The following is a 23,132-nucleotide window of genomic DNA, read 5'->3' on the forward strand; positions in this document are numbered from 1 at the left end:
TCTGAGCACAAAGCCGTCACTGTGGTGGCATAGGGGCTCCGACATAAATGTTATCTATGTTCTATCATCAGCCCCAAGTGTGTGGGGGAGGAGGGGACGTCGCCTTCTCTAGAACTGCATACATTTGTCACTTGATTGGTCACAACAGCCAGGAGAGCAGCAGGTCACTCGTCTGCTGCTTCTACCGAGTTCCAAATGGGGTCTGGGCTGCATGACCTGATGAGGATTTATGGGGAATCCTTGGCACACACAGCCACTCCTGCCCTTGTGGGTGTGTCCCGCACCATGGGGATGCGTGGACAAACACGGTGTGACTTCTCTCCCAGAACCCTTGGGACAGAGGGAAGCAGGACAGGCGCACAGTCTGTGGCATCAGGAAGGAAGTCTCCATAGGTTCAAGCTCAGCTTCGGGCCCGGTGGTGCCGGAACAGCCCGGCTCAGCACCCAGCACATACCAGGAAATCAATAAACGTGTGCTCACCAGAGGCTTAATGCACAGGTAAGAGCACCCACGTTGGAGTCAGGTTGATCTAGGACAGATGGGAAGGGGGAGACAAAAAGATGCTGAAAATACAAAACCCACAAGGTTCAGAGATGATCGTTTGCGAGGCTGAGGAGGATGGAGTTGAGGATGGTCCCCAGGTTACTGGTTTGGGCGACTGGGGGGATGGCGTCAGGGCACTTGCTGTGGCCAGGGCAGCCTGCTAAGCTCTGGGTGTCTATTACCTTATTGACAACCCTGCAAATAAACCAGGATTGTTGTCCACAATTTACAAAACTGAGGCAAAGAGCAGGCAAGTGGCCTGCTACCAGCAGGTGACCCCAACTTCACTGGCCGTCTTCCCAGTTCCCAAAAGACCAAGGCGGTTCCTTCGTAAGGGCCAAAAATCCTAGGGGACAATTCCCCAAATCCTAGTTGCATCATGCCCCGGCGTGGCACTGAGTATGTTTTCATACTAAAAGCAACATTGATACAAACCTTATTTCAAACAGGAATTCAGCCTATGTGTAAGGCGTGTCACAGTGTTGCACTTCCTGGCTGTGTGACTTCCTTGACATTGCCGGCCCTCTCTGGACATCCCTCACCTGTAACATGTATCTCATGACACCGTGTCCCCCAGAGGCTGCTGTGAAGAGGAAAGGAGAGCCTGTGGGTGCAAGCACAGTGTGAAATTTGATCCAGATGGAGAGTGTCCCTAGAGGACAGCAGGAACGTGGCCTCTGGCCAGATTCAAGTGTGAAGCTGCAGATTCAACGGCCGAGTCAAGTGTCCCCTCCCCTGCCCGATCGGCCCTCCCCTCTCACGCCGAGTGAATGACAGGCTGGAAATTGAATCGAGACAGCTTATAATCACAACATGTTGCGGCTCCCGAGGCAGATCTGGGCTGCTCTGACAACTGTAAAATGGAATTATGTCTGCAAATTAATTTGCTAGAAAATAACCAACATTTCACAAAATTTCCCTGGAAGCCAATGGGAACAATTGGACCTTACGACGCAGTCCTGGCCTAGTGATGTGGGGGCAAGGCCATGGCATTAACCCGCCACTCAGTCCCTCAGAGAACGGGCAGGGTCAGGGGCCCCAGGACAAATACAGGACCCTGAAGAATGAAGGTCCACCACACTCGGGCCTCCATCCTTCGTCCTTGTTTTCTACTAAGGTAAAATTCACATAACACAAAATTAGCCGCTTCAAAGGGAACGATTCAGTGGCACCGTGTTGTGCAACCCCCACCTCTACCTAGTTCCGGAACGTTGCCTTCGCCCCCAAAGGAAAGCCATGAATAAGCACTTGGGTGCTTATTCCCAGCCCCCGGCCCCCCGCCCCCGGCCCCCAGCCCCTGGCAACCTCCAATCTGCTTTCTGCCTCTGCAGATTTACCTACTCTGGGTATTTCATGTTAGATTCTGCCTACGCTAAAATGAAACCGTCCCTGAGATAGACACTAGCCACAAAGAAATCTGAACGTCCTGGTTATTGGGACGCCTGGCGTGGGTATTGGTGCTACAAGCAGGGTGGCATTTATCAAGGTTATCAACCTCTTGGGGGCTCAGTTCCTCCTCTTTGCTCTGAGTTCCCCCAGCAGACTGAGATTCATGCTCCATCAAATCCACTTCCCCGGGGGCTTTCCCTCATTGTCCCCAAGTAGACCCCTCCCACCACGCCCAGAGGGCCCCGTGTGTACTCTGACTGGGGGCCCTGTGAGTGCTCCCTGTGATGCCTGCAACTTGTTCTCAGCCCCGGCTCACTGAGGCAGGATTCACGTGGCAGAGTGGAAAAAGTACAGGTCTCACCGTCCGTAAAAGCTGGGTTCATATCCTGGTGTCCCTCTCTAAGGGGTGGTGGTTGCATAAACTGTGACACATAATGATTTCTTTGTCCTGTCATTGGCAGCCCCAGAAGTGTTCCAGGTGTACGTGGACGGAGGCCCCGGGTACTCTTACCCCGTCGACTGGTGGTCCCTGGGTGTCACGGCCTACGAGCTACTGCGGGGCTGGGTAAGGCGTGTGCCTACATGGTGAACATGAGGGGCCATGCGCTGGGGGCTCAAGCTGTGCCGGGCTGAGGGTGAGCCTGTTTGGTGGGAACAGTCACAGAGGCCCATAGCACCGGGCTTCTCAACCTCGGCACTGTGGACATTCGGGGCCAGGTGATTCTTCGTGGCGTGGGACGATCCTCTGCATGGCGGGGCGCTCGGCAGCATCGCTGGCCGCAACCCAGTAATGCCCCTCAGAAATCCCCACCCAGTTATGACAACCAAACGTGTCTCCAAACACTGCCAGATACCCCCGGGGACAGAGTGTCCCTGGCTGAGAACCACTGCCGTAGAGTAAGCGAGGGCGCTAAGCGAGACCCGGGTGCGAGGCTGCGGGCACGCTGCGCTGCACAGGGCTCTCAATGCGGACGAGGGGCGGGGCCCTGAAAGCCCACTCTGTGGTGCCCTGAGGACCGGACCCTCGCTGCCGGCCCACCAGCCACGCCCCGGCCTTTGAGCCAGGCAGCGCTCTCTTTGGGGATGTGTGGACAGAGAGCTCGAGGGTGCAGAGAGGCCAGTGAGTAGAGAGAGGTGTCTGGGGCTCACCCAGAGGTTGCAGAGCAGCACTGAGAACCCCTGGGGGTATGCAGGTGGCTGGGCTCTGCCTGGAGAAAGAGAACCAGCTGGTGTGTCAGCCTAACAAAGACAGGGGTGGTCCTTGGGGTGAGTGCTGACTTCTTGTCCCTTAGTAAAGCAGACAGAGAGAGCACTGTGCCAGGAGTCAGAGCCTGGGAGGTAACAGAGTCCTTGGCCTCCATTCAAGGGTGGGGGAAGGACCTTCTCGAAGGTTCTGTGGTTTCAGGCTGTTTCTGGACTTCAGAGCCCTGCAGAAATGACTCAACAGGTCCAGAGGGGGAAAAATGTTTCTTCAAGCCTTGGAGGTTTAAACTGCCTGAGGAATGGTTCTTCACTTTCATCTCTTCTGTGTTTGGGATTTTAAGTAAAAAGAACTGGGGAAAAACATTGGCTTAGGTAGTCTCCAAGGCCCAGCTCAGCTTTAACAGTTAAAATAACAGGTCTGCGGCAATTCTTTTCCTCTGTCTTCTCTCTATTTCTTGGAAAATTGGCATTTTTTGGCAAACTGAGTTTCCTGGAATGGAGAGCCACCTGCACTGCACAGCGGGTGTGCCCAGTGTCCCGCTGCTACAGTCACTTTTGCCGGCAGCACACGTAATCACCTTCTAAATACCACCTGCTTTTCTGCGTCAACACATCCTAGGGCCATGCGCTAAGCATCAGTAGAATCCTTTACCACCAGCAGACAGAATGGTGATCTTCGCACTTGCCAATAATGTTGCAAAGGGACCTGGGTTTCTCTGCAACCGCCCGGACAGATGGGGCTGAGCCTGGAGCCCGAGGCTGTGAGCTCATTCTAGCCATCGTGTTGGACTGTTTCCGAGTGTCCTTCCCGAGTGGCCCACGGTGTGCTGCAGTCAGTCACCACTGTGACCATCGTTCTTACTGTGAGTGGTCTGGTTCCCTCTAGAAGGGAGAGAATTGCAGAGATCAGAGAGAGCACATGGCTCAGTTGCGAGTCCGAGGGGAAAGCAGAACTGACGAGTGCCTTGAGGAGACCAAGAAGGAAATAGAGAATGAAATGTACTTCAGAGAGGTCGTTACATTTGTTTCAGGCTGGTGCTCCAGTTGGGTGCCTGGGTTCTCAGGCTCTGGTGACATGACAGAAAGAGCAGGGAATGAGAACCCGGTCTCTCTGGACGCTGGGAAAGTCTCTTTCCGTCCCCGAGCCTTCGTTCCTGACCTTCAGACTGAGGGAGGAGGTGAGAGTCATTGTCTCCCAAGGTCTCCGCAGCTCCAGCAACTGGGTTTCCACGGGACGGGGGTGCCTAGGGTGGGCGGAATTGTTTATTGTATAGAAGGCAAAGGGTGGGAAGAAGCCATCCTAAATAGTCTGGAAACTGAGCTCTTGGCCCAGCCCATCTGCAGATGGTGGTCCCGAGCTCTGGTTCTCCTGCCACCCACCCCCATTGGAGACTCTAGAGAGCTCCCTTCCCCGACGTGTGCCAGGTGCTCCCGTCAGCTCCTGCCCAGCACTCGTACCACCCGGACCTGTACTGCAGGCCCCTCCGAGACGGCGAGCTCGGTGCAGGAGGGACCTCGTCTGCCCTGCGCACTCCAGGGGCCCTGTCTGCAGAGACAGAAGCAGGAGTCGGACGCCACCAGTCAGGCTCTGCGCGGGACGGTGAGGGTGGCTGCTCGCTGCATGTGGTTCCACACACTGGCGGCCAAGCAAGAGAAATGTGTCCTCCCCAGTTCTGGAAGCTGAAAGTCTGAGATCAAGGAGCTGGCAGAGCCCGTTCCTGCTGAGCCTGTGCTGGAGGGATCTGCGCCCAGGCCTTTCTCCTTGGCTGCGGGTGGCTGTCTTCTCCTGTTTCTTCACATTGTCTTTCTGCTGCGTGTGCATGTCTCCGTGCCTTGATTTCTCCTTTGTACAGAGTTTCCCCTTTCTGTAAGGACACCAGTCATGTTGGATTAGCCCTCCTTTAATGACCTCATGCCGGTTTGATTGTGTCTGTGAACACCCTATCTCCAAGTAAGGTCCCGGGGGGTTAGGACTTCAACGTATGAATTACGGGGGACACAGTTCCGCCTGTAACAAGAGTGGCCAGAGGTGCTCCTTGGTGAGTCACACTGGCCTTCAACCTCAGTGTCCAGCTCCAGTGTGCGGCACCTCTGTTTTGTCTCCTGTGTAATAGTCAGCAGCTCATATAGATTCTGTGCGTTTTGTGTCACATAAGGAGCACTCTGTTGTGGTTGGTCTTATCACTCCTGTGATGGTCGTTCCTACTGGTGAGTGCAAAGGGATCCTGCGAATGCGAAAGCAGGCGGCACCTTTAGGTGGAAATGTTTGAATGCTCCGTCCCGGAAGCGCACCTCTCTTCCCACCAGAGGAAAACAGTATTTGAAGAAATATTGAAAGAATGTTAGTGAATCAAGTTAGTTAGCCTTGCGAGAGAGCCCACAGGTTTTGGTTTTTTTCCCTGTATCATAGGGTGAAATGAACAGTTTCCCACTCAACTAACAGTCCGGGGAGGAGGCAGCCAGTCAGAGAGAGGCCCCTTTCTGGGTGGGCACATCAGAAGGCAGCACAGGCACACGGTGCAGGCGGAGGTCTTCTCCAGGGAGACCTGGTTTGGTGATGTCAAAGGTGCTTCTTCATCCTGGGGAGCTGAAGCCCACTCAGAGCTCAGGACCTTCTGCCCCTTTGGATTGGCACCTTCTAGCTGCAGCAGCCCTGTGGGAAGTGAAGTTCCGTGAGGTTGGCGCCAGTGCCTTACATGCCGCAGGGGTCCCAGCACGGTGTCTCGGTGACTGTCCAGTCCGCACTTGTGGATGGACTGATACATCCATTGTCACCGTGCTCTGGGACCCTGCTCAATGGCAGACACTGCTCAGGGCCTAGGGACACATAGATGAGTGTGATAAAATCCCCCCTTCAAGGCGTCCCCAGCTTCATGGAGGAGACAAACAGCAATAATTTTACTGCTTAGTATCAACAAGGGAATTCCGTGCTAGACAATCAAGGTCACATGGATTTATCATGAATTCATTCCTCAGATCTCTCCAGGGCCAGTACAGTTGTTGCACCACATGTGCTAGGGAAGTGACCGCTTTTCTAGTCCCAAGACGTTTGGCCATGATGCAAGGCTGAAAGCATCTTGGACCACAAAGCCAGGTGGCCAGGTGGAGGATGAAGGGGCTCTGAGAGAATCGTGCCTGCAGTGGGAGGTGGGGGGTGAGGAAGGGAGGGGAGAGCTGATGCTCAGACACTCTCTGAGCCCCTCTCCAGGGTCACAGTCAAGAAAGGCTTTGAGAAGTGCTTAGAAGCAAGAAACCACCAGTGGCAATGTTGAAAAAACACAGGAGGCTTCATACTCTACCAAGGTTGGAAACTGGGGGAGAATAGATCTTCCGTATCCTCACTGTGGGGGAGGGGATGGCAGGTGAGGATAGCAGGGGAAGAAGCCCAGCGACCCCTCACTCAGCCCAGTCACACCCAGATGCCAGCCATCTCGGCCCTGCCCACTCTAGAAGCCGGTTCAGCCAAGACAAAGTGGGGCTGAGGCCCCTCAGTGTCCCAGCAGGTGGGGTCTGTGACTGGAGGTGTCCTGGGGTGCCTGTTAGATGGCAAGAGTCAACTCTCCATCCTGTGACCAGAGCAGGGACTCTGGGGTTAGGCTGCTGGCAGTGAATCCTGCCTCTCCCTTTTATGGGCTATATGACCTTGGTGAGTCACTTACCCTCCTGTGTTCGTAGCAGCAGAACCCACCTGCCAGGTCCTGCACTGCCCCACAGGCCCGGTTACTGTGGGCACATGGGTTTGAGTCACCTGCATTGCCATGAAAGAGGAACACCCACTCTTACCTGAAGGGGAAGAATAAACTGTCCCTTGCAACTACACAATCTCAAATCCTACAGCTGGTGGCTTCCTGGTGGCCCCCCTCTCTGACTCTGGCTGTTGTCCTTTGGTTGCAGAGGCCATATGAAATCCACTCGGCCACGCCTATAGATGAGATCCTCAACATGTTCAAGGTGGAGCGCGTCCACTACTCATCCACGTGGTGCAGGGGGATGGTGGCCCTGCTGAAAAAGGTAGGGGTGGGAGCCACCGGCCTGCCGCCAAGGGCTGCAGTCACCTGGTGTAGACACAGGCATACCAGCAGAGGAAGGGGTAGAAAACAAGTGGCGTAGCAGGGATGGAAGCAGTGGTGAGCTGAGCTCTGCTGCCGTGGAATGAGCATTGTCTCGGGAGTGCACGCAGATCAGGCAGGAAGCCTCAGACCACTGAGCCCGTGACTGCAAGCCTCCGGGCTCCTGTCACACGACTGCAGGATCCCAATAAATAGAAACACTTAATGCATGTGGATTTTAACAATCTTTGCTACAAATGGTCTTTTAACCCACTGGGATTTGAGATGCCGGGCATCTCCTGACTTTTCGCAGGAACTGTTGCGATTAGAATAAAGCAGTGGCTCTCAGAGTGTGGGCCTAGGACCAGCAGCCTGAGCCCCACTTGGGAACCTGTTAGAAATGCACCTTTCCAGGAGCCACCCCAGATCCCAGTGGTTCTTAACCCTGACTGCTTGTTAGAATCATCTGGAAGCCTAACATACTGCTGACATCTGCACCTCCCAGCCCACCCCGTGACTCAGAGTCTGGCCCTGGGCCCGGGCATCAGCGTGCTCTCAGAACAGCTGTCCTACGCAGTGAGCCCCCATAAGGCATTGAATTGGAGTCTGTTCAAACTGGCGCCCACTGTCTTGGGGCAGCCCCTACAGAGTGGCCTCCATAGCCAGCAGGTACAATCCTCACTGGTGTGGTGTGACTCCAGCCCGCTGACTGGGTGTAGCTGGGAGATTTCTGCAGTGACAGCTGGGAGTGAACTAGCTGTGCGCTCTGACTTCCAGCTCCACCTGTGGGCAGCTGGCATGTGCCCTTCCCCAGCACGTGCCAGGCCCCACCAGCCCCACTGGGCCCGTGCTAACCACGAGCTGGAAGTGGCAGAGCTGCCATTCTTCCTGCTTTCACAGGAGGCAACAAGTGCAGAGCACCCAGTGCTACCCGAGGTCACACGACTTTTCAGTGGCAGTCCCAGGGCTAGGGCCTCCGTCCTTTCATTTTCAGCCTCGTACTCCTTGCACCTGATAAACTACAGTGTTTTGAAATGTTGGAGGCCCCATTTGGATGCCAGGTAATATTCTTTGGCTGTTTTTATACTGCATCTCTCCTTTTTAGCAGAAGCTCAATTTGAGGAGAAGCTAAAAATTGTCCCCTTGGCTACAAATGAGTCCACTTCATTAGGTCACAGAGGTCACGTCATAGCTGTCCAGGGGTAGATTTTATTAGAATTTGGTACCTCCCATTATCAAGTTGGAAGTCCTAAGATGTTGTGGCCAGTTCTTTTCGTTTTTAATTGGAAGCCTTTGCAGACATCAGTGAGAGGCAGCCTGGTACAGGGCTCTAGTCCCAGAAGGGAATGCGGGGCCTGAAACGCTAGTCCCTGCTCCACAGTCCTTTTGCGGATGACCTTGCAGAAGAGTCTGACCCCTCCGTCACTCCCTGGCTGCAAAGAGATGAGTGCAGATGGTGCTTCCGGCAACAGCGACCCAGACAGGGCATGACATTAATGGTGCATGAAGAGCAGAGGTTCCTTAAATGTCCTGAGACCCCCTCCTTCAGAGTATCTGATGACCTTGGGGGGTGCCCAGTTAAAGGAATCGCACTTGTCCTCTGACTGCAGCTCCTGACCAAGGACCCCGAGAGCCGCCTGTCCAGCCTCCATGACATTCAGAGTGTGCCCTACTTGGCCGACATGAACTGGGACGCGGTGTTTGAGAAGACGCTGATGCCCTGCTTTGTGCCCAATGTGAGTGGAGGTCCTGGCGGGTGTCCTGCCACTCCTCTGCAGGGTCCCCACCTGGGCGCAAAGCATGGCCCCAGCAGCTGACCAGCAAGCCCTCTGCTGGCCATGGCCACTTGAGCACCCAAGGGCTAACATTTTGCTGGGATTCGGAATGGCCTCGGGCCTGATTGCCAAGACTCCAGCTGTGCAGCTTCTCTTCCTGTGGTGGGTGCTTTGGGGGTCTGGAACCTCCTCTTCCACTGAGTCATGCCTCCCATGCACACAGGCCAGGGCACTGGAGTCAGCTGCCTGCCACGTAGAGGAAGACGGGCAATAAGTCCCCTAGCCAGTGCAGTCAGCGTTTGTAGAACAAGCTCGGAAGAGGGGGAGACAGAGTGGGAGGTGAGGGGGCAGGGCCTCTTTTTGGGAGAGTTGGCAGAGATCAGCATGAAATGAAGGGCAGGGCAGGCAGGGATGGACACCGAACCTCTCAGGCCAAGGGATCAAGACCACACACCTCGAGGCAGGGCTGGGCTTCCCAGACAGCGTGGAGGCTTTACAGCTAGAATGGAATAAACCAGAGGAAATAATAGGAATGAGGTTAGAGGATGCACGTCACACCGGGAAGCCTTCTGGCAGCCATAGTAAAGGTTTCAGGTTTTATCCCCTGAAAACTAGGGTGTTCAAGGCAGCAAAGTGCAAGTGTTGGATTCACATTTTGGTGGGGCGGGGGGGACTCTGGCTGGAGGTGGAGAAGGAGCTACAAAGGGCAGAGCAGGGAGCAGACAGGAGGCTCCTGACCTCCGGGAGAGAAATGCTGGGAGTTTGGACCTGCACGGAAGCCAAAGTGCCCCCTTCCTGCCGAGAGCTGCATTTCTCCTGGAGGGCTTGCAGAGAGCACCTGGGGAATAGTGACAAATGGGTGTTGTTCCAGCCCGGCCACCTTTGTGACCTTGGAGAGCCCACCCTCTAGCCCATCTGTGACAGTGGATTATGTGACAGTTGCCCTGCCCAGTGGTGCTGTGAGCCTAAAAGAGGCCACAAAAGCTGGTCTTTGCTTCTCCCTATCCCAATCCCTGTTGTCTGAGTGGAGGGAGAGACTCAGGCCCAGAATGCAGAAGAGACTTGGTGGGCCACCAGGCTGGTTTCTGGGGAGCCCTAGACACCCCGGGGTGGTGTTTCATGTCAGATTATGTTACAGACTTTTGTCGCTCCTTTTGGCACAAAAGCAATGTTTCCACAAATCAGTTTCCCAGAGTCCGAGGCTTCCAGTTCCCTTTTCCCACGGCGGCTGCAGCACGCGCGTGCGCACATATCTGAATCCGGGCCTCCCCGTGGCCTGGTCAGGGTTCTGTGCTGAGCACTCTGAAACCAAAGCTGGGCTGGCACCAGGCTTTTCGTGTCTAGTGTCGTGCAGACAGCGTGTCCCTGCCTGGTAGCCAGCCCATTAGTCCTCGGAGGCTGTGCCTGCCTGCACCCTGAGCACGCTTCCTCCCACCTCCCTCCCAGGCCGGCCCCAGACAGGCTGCGCCCGTCTTCCAGACCTTGGCGTGTGCTGTCCCCACTACCTGGCCCCCCTCCACCTGCTCAGAGCGGCTTGTGCTTATGACTCTGCCCTATGGGAAGCCTTCCTTGCCCCCCTGGGTAGGCGTGGTGCTGCCTCTGGGCTCAGACGGCCCCTACTCCTCATCACCCTGCCTGCTATCATGAGAAACAGGCCGTGGGGACAAGTGCCCGGCAGGCTCAGCGCAGAGGGCTGCTCAGGTGGTGCCCTCCCTGCCTCCCGCTGTGAGAGCTGTGGGTTTCACTTGGCCAACTGTGAGCTCTGTGTGTGTCTCTATGTGTGCCTGTGCATGCGCTGTGTGTTTGTGCCGTGTGTCTGTGTATGTGTATGTGCCCCTGTGCATCTGTGTGTCTCTCTATCTGTGTGTGTCTGCGTGTCCGTGTGAGCATCTGTATGCCAATGTGTGTCTGTGAGAGTGTGTCCACGTGTGTGGGTGGACAGGTGTGCCTTGGGGACAGCAGAGGCAGCCACTGGGGCGATGGCTCACACCTGGAGGGCAGGACAGCTTCAGCCCTGGAGTCTCAGTCCTCTCGGCCCCTTTTCCACCAGATCTCACTGGCCAGTGAAAGTCAGTTACATGTAAAAGCACAGGCTTCACTGTCACCAGTGTCACCCATTCTGTGTTCGCTGAGCACCTACCTCTGCCAGCACTGTGCTGGGCGTGAGGGAACCCCTGGTGAAGAAAACAGTCGTGGTGCCAGTTGTCGGGCGCTTACAGCCAAGTGCAGGGAGCCTCACTGTGGCTCGGCCCTCAGGGAGGAGTGACTCTTTGGGGGCTGACCTGTGCCCTGTGGGATGTTTCGCAGCATCTGACACTCCGTCCATGAGCTGCCAGTGGCACTACCTGGGTTGCGACAACCAAAAATGTCTCCAGGAGCCCAGCACCAGGCTGGGGAGGGCAGAGGCCATTGGCACCAGGGGGCCCAGGGAGGGATCCCAGCAGGTCCCAACAGAAAGGTGAGGGCCCTGCCTCTAGGACTGAGAAAACAAGGTGCAAAGGACATGGGATGCCACTCCATCAACCACGAATGACACGAGGACAACAGGACATTATTGGGCACCTCCTGTGTAGCTGGGCTGGGCTGAGGGCTTTTCCAGCACTTCCTCACATCAGCCTCATTACCCTCCTCTTACAGCTGTAGAAATAGAGGCCTATGGCGGTTTCGTGACTTGCTGGCAGGTGGGAAAGCCAGCACTGCCCCTCTTCTGTCTGCAAAGCCCGTTCCCTCCTGCCCCAGCCGTGACGAGGGTACCTGCTGATGCCAAGCAGGTCAGGCAGCCTGGCCAAGGCAAGTTCGTCCGCAAGCAGCTGGACCCCTCATGGGACCCCCGCCATAGGCCAGGCAGCTGCTGTTCTAGATGCTTCCAAACACTTTCTCAGCTAATCCCTCCCTTGGCAACCTCTGAGCTGCTGCACTGTGCACTGATGAGGAAACTGAGCCTGTCAGCTGCACGGACATGTCTCTCGGAGTCACACAAGTACAGGGTGAGGCTGGCTGGCCCTGAGCCCACGCCCAGCCTTTCCCTTTCTTGGCCCAGGCACAGCAGGCCCAGGTCTAGCAGGCACAGTGACAACCTGTGTAGAGAGGACTTGCTTCACACCCAGCCCTGCTTGAAGTACTTTGTAGATATTATATTATTAATTACCTATAAGGGAAGTATTGTTATGCAAACCTTACAGATCATGAACTGAGTCCCAAGGAAGTCATGAAACTTGTCCAAGGTCAGCAAGTAGCAGAACTAGAACAACTCCAGAGCTGTTGAGGTCATAACCACTGCAGGGACTGGTGTCCTCGTGGTCACCAGGTCTAGGGCTCAGGACTGAAAGTGCCTACCAGGGACCTGGGGACCAAGGCCGGGAAGTCAAGGAGAACAAAATTCCTCCTCTCCTCCTGGAACAGAGCACCAAGGCAGGTTGTCAGACAGATTTTGACCAGAAATGGTTTTCTTAAGTCATTTAGAATGATTTATAAAAAAAGATAGTAATGGCATAAGAATATGTATGTAATAAAATAATAAGTGAAAAAAACCAGATTGGAAAACTGAGCTCAACTTCATGTAAAAAGCATGCATAGGAAGGAGACTTAGGTTAACAAGGTGGGGTCACCCCAGGGTCATGTGTATAAATGGTGCACACAGTGAGAATGTGTTGCTTTTCATCAGAAAGAAAGGAGAGATGTAACTGATGGATCCCACAGTAGTAATCATTTGTCCAGTGCATGCTTGATTGAATGAATGAACGCGTGGAAAGAAAACTCACTGCTAGGTGGAACACAGACAGACCATGTTTTCTTTCCTGCTTCCCTTTAGAAAGGGAGATTGAATTGTGATCCCACATTTGAACTTGAAGAAATGATTCTAGAATCCAAGCCACTTCACAAAAAGAAGAAGAGGTTGGCAAAGAACAGGTCCAAGGATGGCACGAAGGACAGCGGTCCTCTGGTGAGCACTTCTCAGGAGCGGTCCCAGGAGGGGCGGAGTCCACCTGCCCAGAAGAGCGACTGAGCAAAGCTGCTTTGCAGGCAGAGGGCCTGTTTCGCTTCTCCCTTCCAATCACCTTCTTTGGCAGTAAATAAAATGCCACCATCAAACAAGCAGCCTTTTTCAGTACAAAACTGTGGAAGAACTGCTTTAGGTCGAGGCATTCACACCCTTCTGCTCCCTGTTAGCACTGTTTCTAAGGCAGGAAGCTCATGCAGCCCTGAGCCAGAGGAGAAATGACACTGAACAACGCCCGCTGTACAGGGTATTCCTGAAGCCCCCTTTAGAAAGACATTTCTACTGGGTTGTCACCTTGGTGGGACCAGGGCATGTTGCCTTCAGGGACCTCTGTATTGGTTTCCTGGGGCTGCCATAATAAAACACCACAAACTGGGCGTCTCAGAAAAACCAAAATTTGTTCTTTCACAATTCTGGAGGCCGGAAGTCTGAAATCAAGGTATCAACAGAGCCATGCGCTCCAGGAAGGCCATAGGGGAGGGGCCCTCCTTGGCTGTCCTGGCTTCTGGGATGGCCAGCATCCTTGGCGTCCCTTGGCTTGCAGCTATTAATATCTCACTCCAGTCTCTCTCTCCAGTGCCACGTGGCCTTCTTCTCTCTGTGTCTCTGTGCCTTCTCCTGGCCTTCACGTAAGGACACCAGTCATTGGATTTAGGGCCTGCCCTAATTCACTATGGCCTCATCTTACCTTGATTTCATCTGCAAATATTCTATTTCCAAATAAGGTCACATTTGCACATACTATGGGTTAGGGCTCACCATGTTTTTTGGGGGGACACACAGCATGACAACCCATTTCTCTATAAAAATATATTAAAAGTCAAGCGACTGGCATGATGATCATGACTTTCTCCTCATGCCTCTTGAGTGAGCCTAAGGAATGGTCAGGAAACCAACCTGATGATTTCCAATCCACACTCCATTCTAACCTGACTTTTAAGTTGGATTTAATGGTTTAAACTTGAGAAAATCGTCTTTGTCTGCCAGGCTCCCCTTGGACGCAGCAGCCCCGGCAATCAGGGCCAGACACTTAGCTTGTCCCAGATGTCCGAGGTCCCGTCTAGATCAATCTGCCACCCTCCATTGCTCTGCTGCCCTGTCTTTCTGGACCGTGCTCCGTCACTGAGTCACTTCTCTGTGCTCTTTGACAGGATGGACACCTGCAGCAGTGTTTGGAGACGGTACGGAAGGAATTCATCGTATTCAACAGAGAGAAGTAAGTCCTCCAGGTAGCACCCCCTGGGCAGAGCCCGTCCAAAACAACTCAGGGTCCCCGACCCTCTGAGGAAGCCAGCCCTGATGATGGAGGGGCAGGCGTTGGTGGGCGGGGACATAGAGTCCTGCAGGGCATGGAGCTCCTGGACTTGGACTTAGAGCTGTGTCCTGATCCTGCCTCTGCTGCACAGAGCTGACTCCACCTCCCTGGGCCTCAGGGTGCTCCTGGGGACAGGGACTCCCATGTGTAGAGGCAGCTCCCAGGGCTTAAGAGCAGGAGCCCTGGAACGACACTGCCTGGGGGCCGGGCCCTGGCTCTGCCGCTGCTGGAGTGACCCGAGGCAAGGTACTGAACCCCATGGAGCCTTCTCAGCATCAGGCAGAGTGACAGAGGGAGGGGCGGGGTGGTAAGAATTAAGTGGGGCGTTGGCACAGGCCCTGGCGTGGTAGGCATGCTCACTCAGCAAGTGAGACGATGACTGCTGTGGTTACCGACTCAGGTAGGGTGGGGTGGGCAGAATCTGGGGGTGCTCAGCTGGGGTGTGCCCTGGCTGCGGGACAGCCCTCACAGGGGCTGGTCAGCCAGAGAAGCTGATGACACAGCTTGGTCCCCACTGACCTGAATATCTAGGGGCTCATCTGGCCTTGGCTAATTTGTCAGAGCAAGGGGCTTGAGCAGAGGCAGCAGATCAGCCCCATTGGACCACAATGAACCAGGCCTCGGGCTGGCAGAGACAAACCAGAGACGCTTCTCACCTGCCAGGAGGGTCAGGTGGGTAAATACGAGGCTGGCCCTTATGCAGCCACCAAAGCTCGACTGCGTTTGGCTGTCAGCAGATGACAACAGCACAGGGGATGTGTGCTACGGTCAGCGGCAGCTCTGGGAGGTGGCTTTCATAGCAGGCACCTGGTTCAGCCCAGGTGCTCAGGGAAGCTTCCATGCCTGGCCGAATCCTGGGGGACTTGTAGGAGAAAGGCATATTGCTCCCGGAGTGGGAACAATGCACAGAGAAGGGACACAGTGTGGCAGACTAGGGCCCTGCAGCTGGTGAAGAAGCTCGATATACCTGAGCCTTCAAGGAGGTAAAGGACGGGGCAGGGAGGGGCGTTTGGGTTCTAGCAATGGGCCGGGCATGGGCAAGGCAGGGCCCCATTCCCAGTGGGTGCTGGGAAGGCAGAGGAGGCAGCAGCTTGTCATCCATCATGGGTGGCTACAGCTGAGGGCCGGCAGGTGCCCAGGCCAGCCCGGATTCACGCCAGGCCTGGGCAGCCAGCCTCAGCCACTGGGCATTGTGTGTCCTTGGTCTCCCTGCTCCGGCCTCTGCAACCACAGCCCATGAGACTCGGGCTCATTCCAGTTTCCCTGCAGTGCCCCCCGCTCTGAGGCTCATGGCCTCTCCTCCAGCCTTAGAAACCCAGACCCAGGAACTTCAGCTCCGAGCCCAGCAGTGATCGCAGGCTCTGGCAGCGTCATCTGCCTGTGTACAGGCCGGGGAGTCCTCCGGGAGCAGCCGCGGGCAGGTGTGAGCCTGGGAAAGGCCGAGCCACGCAGAACCCGAGCAGACAGCAGTCGTGTTCATGTCTGCTGTGTGCCAGAAGATGCTTCCGTTTGGAGTCTGAAGAATCCAAATTGTTTCTTTTCAAAAGGAAATGATAATGAGACATACTTCCTGTGTCATTTAGGGGTTGTGTCTGGCTGCTTTTAGCAGAAACCCAACTATACAGTAGCTTCAACCAATTAGATGTTTTCTTTCTCACGTGGAAATGTGAATTGATTAGGGAAATGTGGTAGGATCGCCCAGTTAGGCTATGGACGGACGCCTTTGAGGTTTCTGGTCACGGATTATAAATGAGGCTGGCGTCATTTATAGGAGTTGGCAAAATGGGGAAAGAGGGCGGAAGTCTTGTGTTCCAGGCAGGGAGTCAGGGAACAGCATATGCTGAAGTCCCAGGCATGAAAGAACGTGGCCACGGGAGAGCCGTCCTCTCGGACCTGAGCTGTGGATAAAGCTGCTCCTATATCCCCGCCCTCTGCTCACCCGGGTGCCCCTCGGTGGCCCTGAAGGCTGACAGGCTGCCTGTGAGAGCAGGTGTGCAGGCTCACCCACCATCTAAAGGTGTCCAGGTGGGAGGACCTGGCATGTCCCCCGAGATGCCTGAGCATCACATCAACCCCACCCCTGCTTGGGGAGAGAGCCATATTCCGTCCACCTGCAGCCCTCCCTGCTGCTGTCTCTAAGCAGTAAAAATGCCCAGGAGAAGACGATTCGCAATGCATAATCTGCCCCGGACCAAGCATTTTTCCTTTGAACTAAGAAAAGTGGGCCCTGCTTATCCTCCGCTTCCTCCTTCGAGGCACCTGCTGTGTTGACACTTGAGCTAGAAGATTGAATCGAGTACCTCCCTCCCCACATCGGCAGTGCGGAGAGCGGGGGACTGGCGGCCGGCTTGTCCTGCTCCACCCAGACCACCCCCGCTCCCAGCCGTTCTGCCTCCTCTCAGTGTGCGCAGACCTGCCGTAGGCCTGCAGGACTACTCCTGCCTGTGTGCAGGGAGCGTAGGCCTCTTCTGCACAGCATGGGCTGCAAAGATGAGTCCCATGGGAGTGCCATGGTCCCAGGGCCACATGTCAAAATCACCTGGGGGCCTGGGAGCATTTAGAGTTGCCACACCTGCTGTGGGTTGCACTGTGTCCCCCAAAAGTTATGCTGAAGTCCTAACCCCAGTACTCATAATGTGACCTTACTTGGAAATGGGGTTGTTGCAGATGTGATGAGTTAAGAAGAGGTCCTACTAGAGCAGGGCGGGCCCTAAATCCAACGTGACTGTGTCCTAACAAGAGGAGAAGAGTCATGGGCACAGGACGAAGGCCATGTGCAGCCAGAGGCAGAGACTGGAGCAATGTGGCCACAAGCCAAGGAACACCGAGGACTGCTGGCCACCAAGGAGCTGGGAGGGAGGACTGGAACGAATTCTCCCACAGAGCTCTCAGAAGGAACCAACCCTGCCTCACCTAGATTTCAGACTCTACCCTCTAGAACTATGAGAAAATACATTTGTGTTGTTTTAAGCTACCCAGTTGGTGGTACTTTGCTATGGCCACCCTAGGAAGCTAATACTGCTCACTAATCAGGCGTTCTGAGCCAGAAGCTGAGAGGGGAGGCCTGGGGATCTGCATTGCAACACATTCTTCAAGCCATTCGGATGCTCGATAGTTTGAGAACATCTGCGGGAGACTGGTGCGCTCAGACTGCTCCTTGGATTGGTTCCGAGTCACAGGGATGCCCATCCGCAAACCCTCCCTGCCCTGTCTCCCCTACCCGGGGGATCATCTGCAACTGGCTGAAGGATGCTCTTGGGGGCCTTAACTCCTCTGCACAGCTGACTGCCACCTGCATGGGTCAAGCATGCTTCCTTACCTAGAAAGGCTCTTGGGCAGAGAGAGGGGCCCTGCAGTCTCACCGATGAAGCCGTCATCCACATGAAGTGGCGAGTGAGAGCGGAGATGCCGAGAGGATGTGGGCAGGACATTGCATCCCATTGTTTGATTGATAAGTTGTAATCCCGGACTGGGCCCATGTCCTCAGGACGCCGCAGCCTGGAGGAGGACGATGACCCAACGGTGCAGTGTGTGCTGGGAGGGAGACGTGCCGGGGCTGCTTTGGGCACAGGAGGGGGTGCCCGGGCTCCAACCTCTTTGGATGATCATTTCTAAACAGAGAACAAAATTAAAATTAGCACTGCCCAATTTTCTGGAAAAGCAGTTTATTACTGGCCAATGGTCTCAGCTGGCAAAAGGCCACAGAGCCAGGTGGAGCGTCTGCTTCCGGGGTTACTTGGGGCTTTGAAGGCCATGGCAGCTGAGGCTTCCATTAGTTTGAGAAACACATTGTTGGGCTCGTCCTCCTATTTGTGGCCAAAGATCTGAGCAGGAATGATTTTTACAAGAGGTTTTTTCAATAACATTTGACAAGGTGTTGAAGAATTAGAAGCTCCTGGTGAGGAAGCAGTTTAAGGAGCTGCATTTTCTAACCTTGTCATCTCTTACAAAAACAAAAACATTTAAAATCACATTAAAGCTACCTTTGGAGCCCTTGAAAATATTACATTTTAAAAATCTAATACTGCATTTCTTTCACTTTATAATACTATTAATAACGACCAAGATTTACATATGATTTTATGGTTTTACGTGGTGTTCCTCTAGTCTAGGATTTCTCAACCTTGGCACTATTGACATTTGTTGACTGTTGACATCACTCCTTGGTTGCATGGACCATCCTGTGTGTGTAGGACCCTGGCCCCTACCCAACAGATACCAGTCTTACCTTTGTAGCGTGACAACCAAAAATGTCTCCAGACATTGCCAAAAGTTCCCTGGCAGGCAAAATCAGCCCCAGGTAAGAGCCACTGTTTCCATCCTTCCTTACCACATTTTCCTAAGGGACATATCGTTAATGTGTTCAAGGTCTTGCAGCTCTTGATTGGAATACAAAGGATGTGAACTGTAATCTTCCATGCCCCAGATCCCAGGCACTCCCTGCCACATGTGCTTCCATCCTGTTGCTGGGCAGATGTTTATTCAGCTTCTCCCCGGGGTCAGGTACGGGGGATACCGGGGAAGCAAGGCCCATGCTGCCATGGAGCTCACACCTGCTGGGATGAGCTTTAGACATACAAGAAGGGGCTGGGCGCGGTGGCTCACGCCTGTAATCCTAGCACTCTGGGAGGCCGAGGCGGGAGAATCGCTTGAGGTCAGGAGTTCAAGAACAGCCTGAGCAAGAGCGAGACCCTGTCTCTACTAAAAATAGAAAAAAAAAAAATTTAGCCAGTCAACTAAAAAATAGAAACAAAAAATTAGCCGGGCATGGTGGCACATGCCTGTAGTCCCAGCTACTTGGGAGGCTGAGGCGGGAGGATCAGTTGAGCCCAGGAGTTTGAGGTTGCTGTGAGCTAGGCTGACGCCACGGCACTCACTCTAGCCCGGGCAACAGAGTGAGACTCCGTCTCAAAATAAAAAAAACCTACAGGAAGGGTCACTTTCCACAGTGATGGCTTTGAGGTTTCTCTCCATTACATCCAGGGCGCAGTGGCTGGCATGGCATAGAATGGTCCTGAGAGATCACTTTTGCGGGGTGCCCACCTACACCACTTAGTTTATACATCCACCCTGTGAGCTAGTTACTCTTATTCCCCATTCGACAAGTGAGGAGGCACAGGCTGGAGGAGATCGAGGGCGCACAGCTAAGAGATGGCGGAGCCGTGGCTCCGTGGAGCTGGTCTGGCTCCAGAGCCCAGGCGCTAAGTCCAACTGCAAAATGGCCTCTCACCGTGCACATTAAATGTTAGGCGAGCAATTGCCACGCTCGCTGCGGACACCATCTGCAGGTGAATTCAGACACGTCAGGTGCAAGATCCTACGAATAATGAGACCACAATTTTTCCTCTTTATCCCTCCTTGGACCACACCACAGCAGCAAGCCACAGCCACACTCAGCCGGGGACAGAGGGTGCCCAGACTAAGGCCATGGTGTGGTAAATAATCAAAACATATTTAAAGTTTGCTGACTTCATCTGCCCAGGTGGCCTCCCTGGAGGACCCTGGCCTGGGGGGACTCCAGCAGTATGACAGGGACCCTGCAGCATGGCCTGAAGCCCCTGGGAGGTGGAGCCAACAGGGCCGGAGGGGCGCAATTCATCCCAGACTTGGGAACCTGGTCTCACTGCTCATGGTGCTGTGGTCCTGGTGGGGTCCCCAGCCTCGTTGAGCCTTCAGTTTCTCATCTGTGCCATCGGGGGCTGGGCTTGACGTTACCAGGTCTGCGCCATTTGCAGGGTCTTTGACATCCCTCTTATCCCTCCAACAGCCCCACCAGCAGGAAGAGGAAGGATCATTCCCTGTATTTTGCAGCTTAAAAAGTGGGGAAAACCCTTCACACTCAGCCCCTTCCCCCAAACCCCATTTCTAGGCAGTAGCAAACTTCCAAAATCAAGGCCAGCACATTTAGGTTCCCTCCAGTCTTTGAATTAAACAGTGTGGTCCAAATCTTACTCTGTGGGTGAGCATGAACGGTAGAGGTAGCTAGCAGTTAAGGCCATCTTCTGTGTGCTGGGCCCTGGGGCAGCATTCTATTCTCCTCGAGATTCTATCAGTAGGATTTTTATTCTCAGCGCACAATCAGCAAAACTGATAAAAACATAATTCTGACTTAAATGGCATCTCCGAATCTCAGCAGTCTAGAGGATTCACTACCTGCAAGGGGAGGGAAGGCAAAGCTCAGGCAGGCGACTGAGCAGGGCAGGGCCAGGCTTTCTGGGAACCGAGATACGCAGAGCAGGGCGAATGCCCTTCCAGTGGCCAGGGACAATCGGCTCAGTGACCTGAAACAGCAGGAGAAATTTCCGCCGGAGATGAAGGGAGCCTAAAAGGCTGCTTAGATTGCAGTATCTTAAAAGTTCCATGGAAACTCAAAATCAAGAAATTGCACAGGAATCAGGGCTCTGTGTCAATTCCACTCAGATCTCCATTAAAGGAAATCGCAGTCTGGTTTAAAAAGGGTGACTGATCCTAACAAATTAATCTCAGCTAATGAAAGACATGGGAAATAATCAAATAAATAAAAATAAAAAGACATGGAAAATACTATCATTTTTTGAGTTAAAAAGCTGTTACATGCCACGCACTGTGCTGGGTACATTGTGTCCGTCCACGTTTGACCCACAATCCCTTCCCACACCTTGATCTGTCAGTATGGACACCTGCGGTGAACAAGCCATTCACCTGAGGTCACCAGGGAAGTATTTAATATTTCACTTAGAGTTGGGATCCCACATAGGTCTGGGGGATTCTCAATCCCATATTCTTTCTCACTTTCCTACTCTGACTCCCACTTTTAATTTTTTTAAGTAGAAAACCTTTAATTAAAATGTCCAAGTAAAATGAACCTTTTTATTGGTACTTCTGGGAATATGTGCAAAATATGGAAACAAATAGTAAGATGTTCTGAAAAATGCTCTTAAGGGCAATTGGTAACTTCTCTTACAGATCCTTGATGTGATTTCCACTGCTTAATCTGGCTGTTTTTTACACCCTAGAGTCTTATGAAAAAGCCTTAGATTCTCTACCTGAGAGCCTCCTGATGTGAGTTGAATTGTGTCCCTGAAAAGGATATGTTGATGTCCTAACCCCCAGTACCTATGAATGTGACCTTATTTGGAAATAGGGTCTTTGCAGAAGTAATCGAGTTATGATCAGGTCAGACTAGATTAGGGTGGGCCCTAAATGCAGTGACACAGAGGGACAAAGGCCACGTGCAGATGCAGGGAGAGACTGGAGAAACACTGCCACAACCCAGAGGACGGCAAGGGTTTCCGGCCACCCCAGCAGCCAGATGGGGCCGGGAAGGACTTTCCCGCACAGCCTTTGGACAGAGCGTGGCCCTGCCCACCCTTGGTTTCTGACTCTGGTCTCCAGAACTATGACAGAATAAATTTCTGTTGTTTTGAGCCACCCACTTTGGGGAAATTTGCTAGGCAGCTTACGGGAACAAATAGACCGTCCAGGGACATTTAAAGGCTCTCTGATGGGCAGTGCCGTCTCAACGCTGAACTCGACGTTTCCCAAATTTCAACCAAAATTTTAATTAAGCATGTCTATTATTATCAGGAAAGTTATTTTGCAAATAAATAATTTAAAATCAATCACAGTAATTTATATATATTTATATATATTTCATATGTACTTATCAAAATAAATGAGTAGAGATTTTACACACACACGCGCGTGCCCATACACATATTTAATAGAGATATTATCTGCCACTGTAAAGTGCCTTATTCTTACCGGTTGACCTCTGGGCAGCTGCGGGAGCTCTTGCACAGTCCTCAGCACATTTAAACCTAGTTAGAAGTTCGCACCGCAGGCAAGGATGTGCCGTTACCCCCGTCTCACAGACAGAAGTTTGAAGCTCAGAAAGGCGGAATGTGTTGCCCAAGACTGCTCAGCCGGCAGAGCTTGAAATCAAACCCAGGACTCCAAATCAAAGCAGCCTGCCACATGCTGCCTTGAGCATCTGGGGCATGCCATCGCCATTAGTTTGATTGAGCGATCAAACTGACAACAGATGGTGAGAGTCAGTGGGAAGGAAAATCCATGCAAAGAATTCCAAAAAGATAATGTCTCTTGTTATGAGCAAAAAACTTGCAGAGCTTTTACCAACCATGAAACATTTGAGGACAAGATATTAGAATTTTTATGTGAAAAGATCCTATGTGAAGAAATACTTTAAACCTCAAGCACAGCACAGAGAAATAAGAGGAATGCACTGAAATAGTGTGTGCAAAGCCAGGGATCCTGGGGTTTGCTGAGAAGAGCTAGAAAGAGGGTCCCAGCAGCAATCAGATCAGCATTCAGTTCTGGTTCTGCCACTAGTTGGCTGTGTGGCCTTGGCCAAATGAGACTCAAAGTCTCTGAACCTAATACTTCATGCACAAATACTTCATGCACAAAATCAAAATAAAAAGAGATATAGCAGTTCTGCCTTCCCATGGGGTCTGAGCAACCACTGAGACAGTAAAGGGGAAAGAGTTCTGTGAAAAAAATAACGAATTGCTTTTGAAATTGCATTACATAAGAATATAAGATGTATGCAAAAGTACTTTGTATATTACAAAGCTCTGGGTTAAGATAAGCATGTATCTTAACTTGATCCTATTGCTCCACCTAGAAAAGTTGTGGCTTTAGGAGGTTAGAGAGACAGACACAAGCATAAATGGTGGATTCTGGGAGACTTCTATGGCTGTGAGGGATGGAAACAAAAAAATCAAACCATTTAGATGAAATGGGAACTTATTAGACGATTCACACAGCCACAGGAAGGTAACTGGGGCCCAGGCCGGGAAGCTTACCATTACTCACGCCTTCCTTCTCCTAGCTCTTCCCACACAGTGGAGGACAG

The 23,132-nt window shown here is 53.0% G+C and overlaps 1 protein-coding gene across 1 annotated transcript in view; it reads left to right on the forward strand.

Moving 5' to 3' along the window:
- The window catches only part of STK32B (serine/threonine kinase 32B), a 401,427-nt gene that overhangs the window by 371,031 nt on the left and 7,264 nt on the right, over positions 1-23,132 (forward strand). Inside the window, exons 8-12 of the mRNA XM_012662846.1 lie at positions 2,395-2,498; positions 7,031-7,147; positions 8,796-8,921; positions 12,772-12,903; positions 14,112-14,176. Coding sequence (XP_012518300.1) covers positions 2,395-2,498; positions 7,031-7,147; positions 8,796-8,921; positions 12,772-12,903; positions 14,112-14,176 — 544 coding nt within the window. The remainder of the gene's footprint in view (positions 1-2,394; positions 2,499-7,030; positions 7,148-8,795; positions 8,922-12,771; positions 12,904-14,111; positions 14,177-23,132) is intronic.

The sequence above is a fragment of the Propithecus coquereli genome, unplaced genomic scaffold, assembly GCF_000956105.1.
Source record: "Propithecus coquereli isolate 6110/MARCELLA unplaced genomic scaffold, Pcoq_1.0 Scaffold785, whole genome shotgun sequence".
In the NCBI taxonomy this organism is placed as follows: domain Eukaryota; kingdom Metazoa; phylum Chordata; class Mammalia; order Primates; family Indriidae; genus Propithecus; species Propithecus coquereli.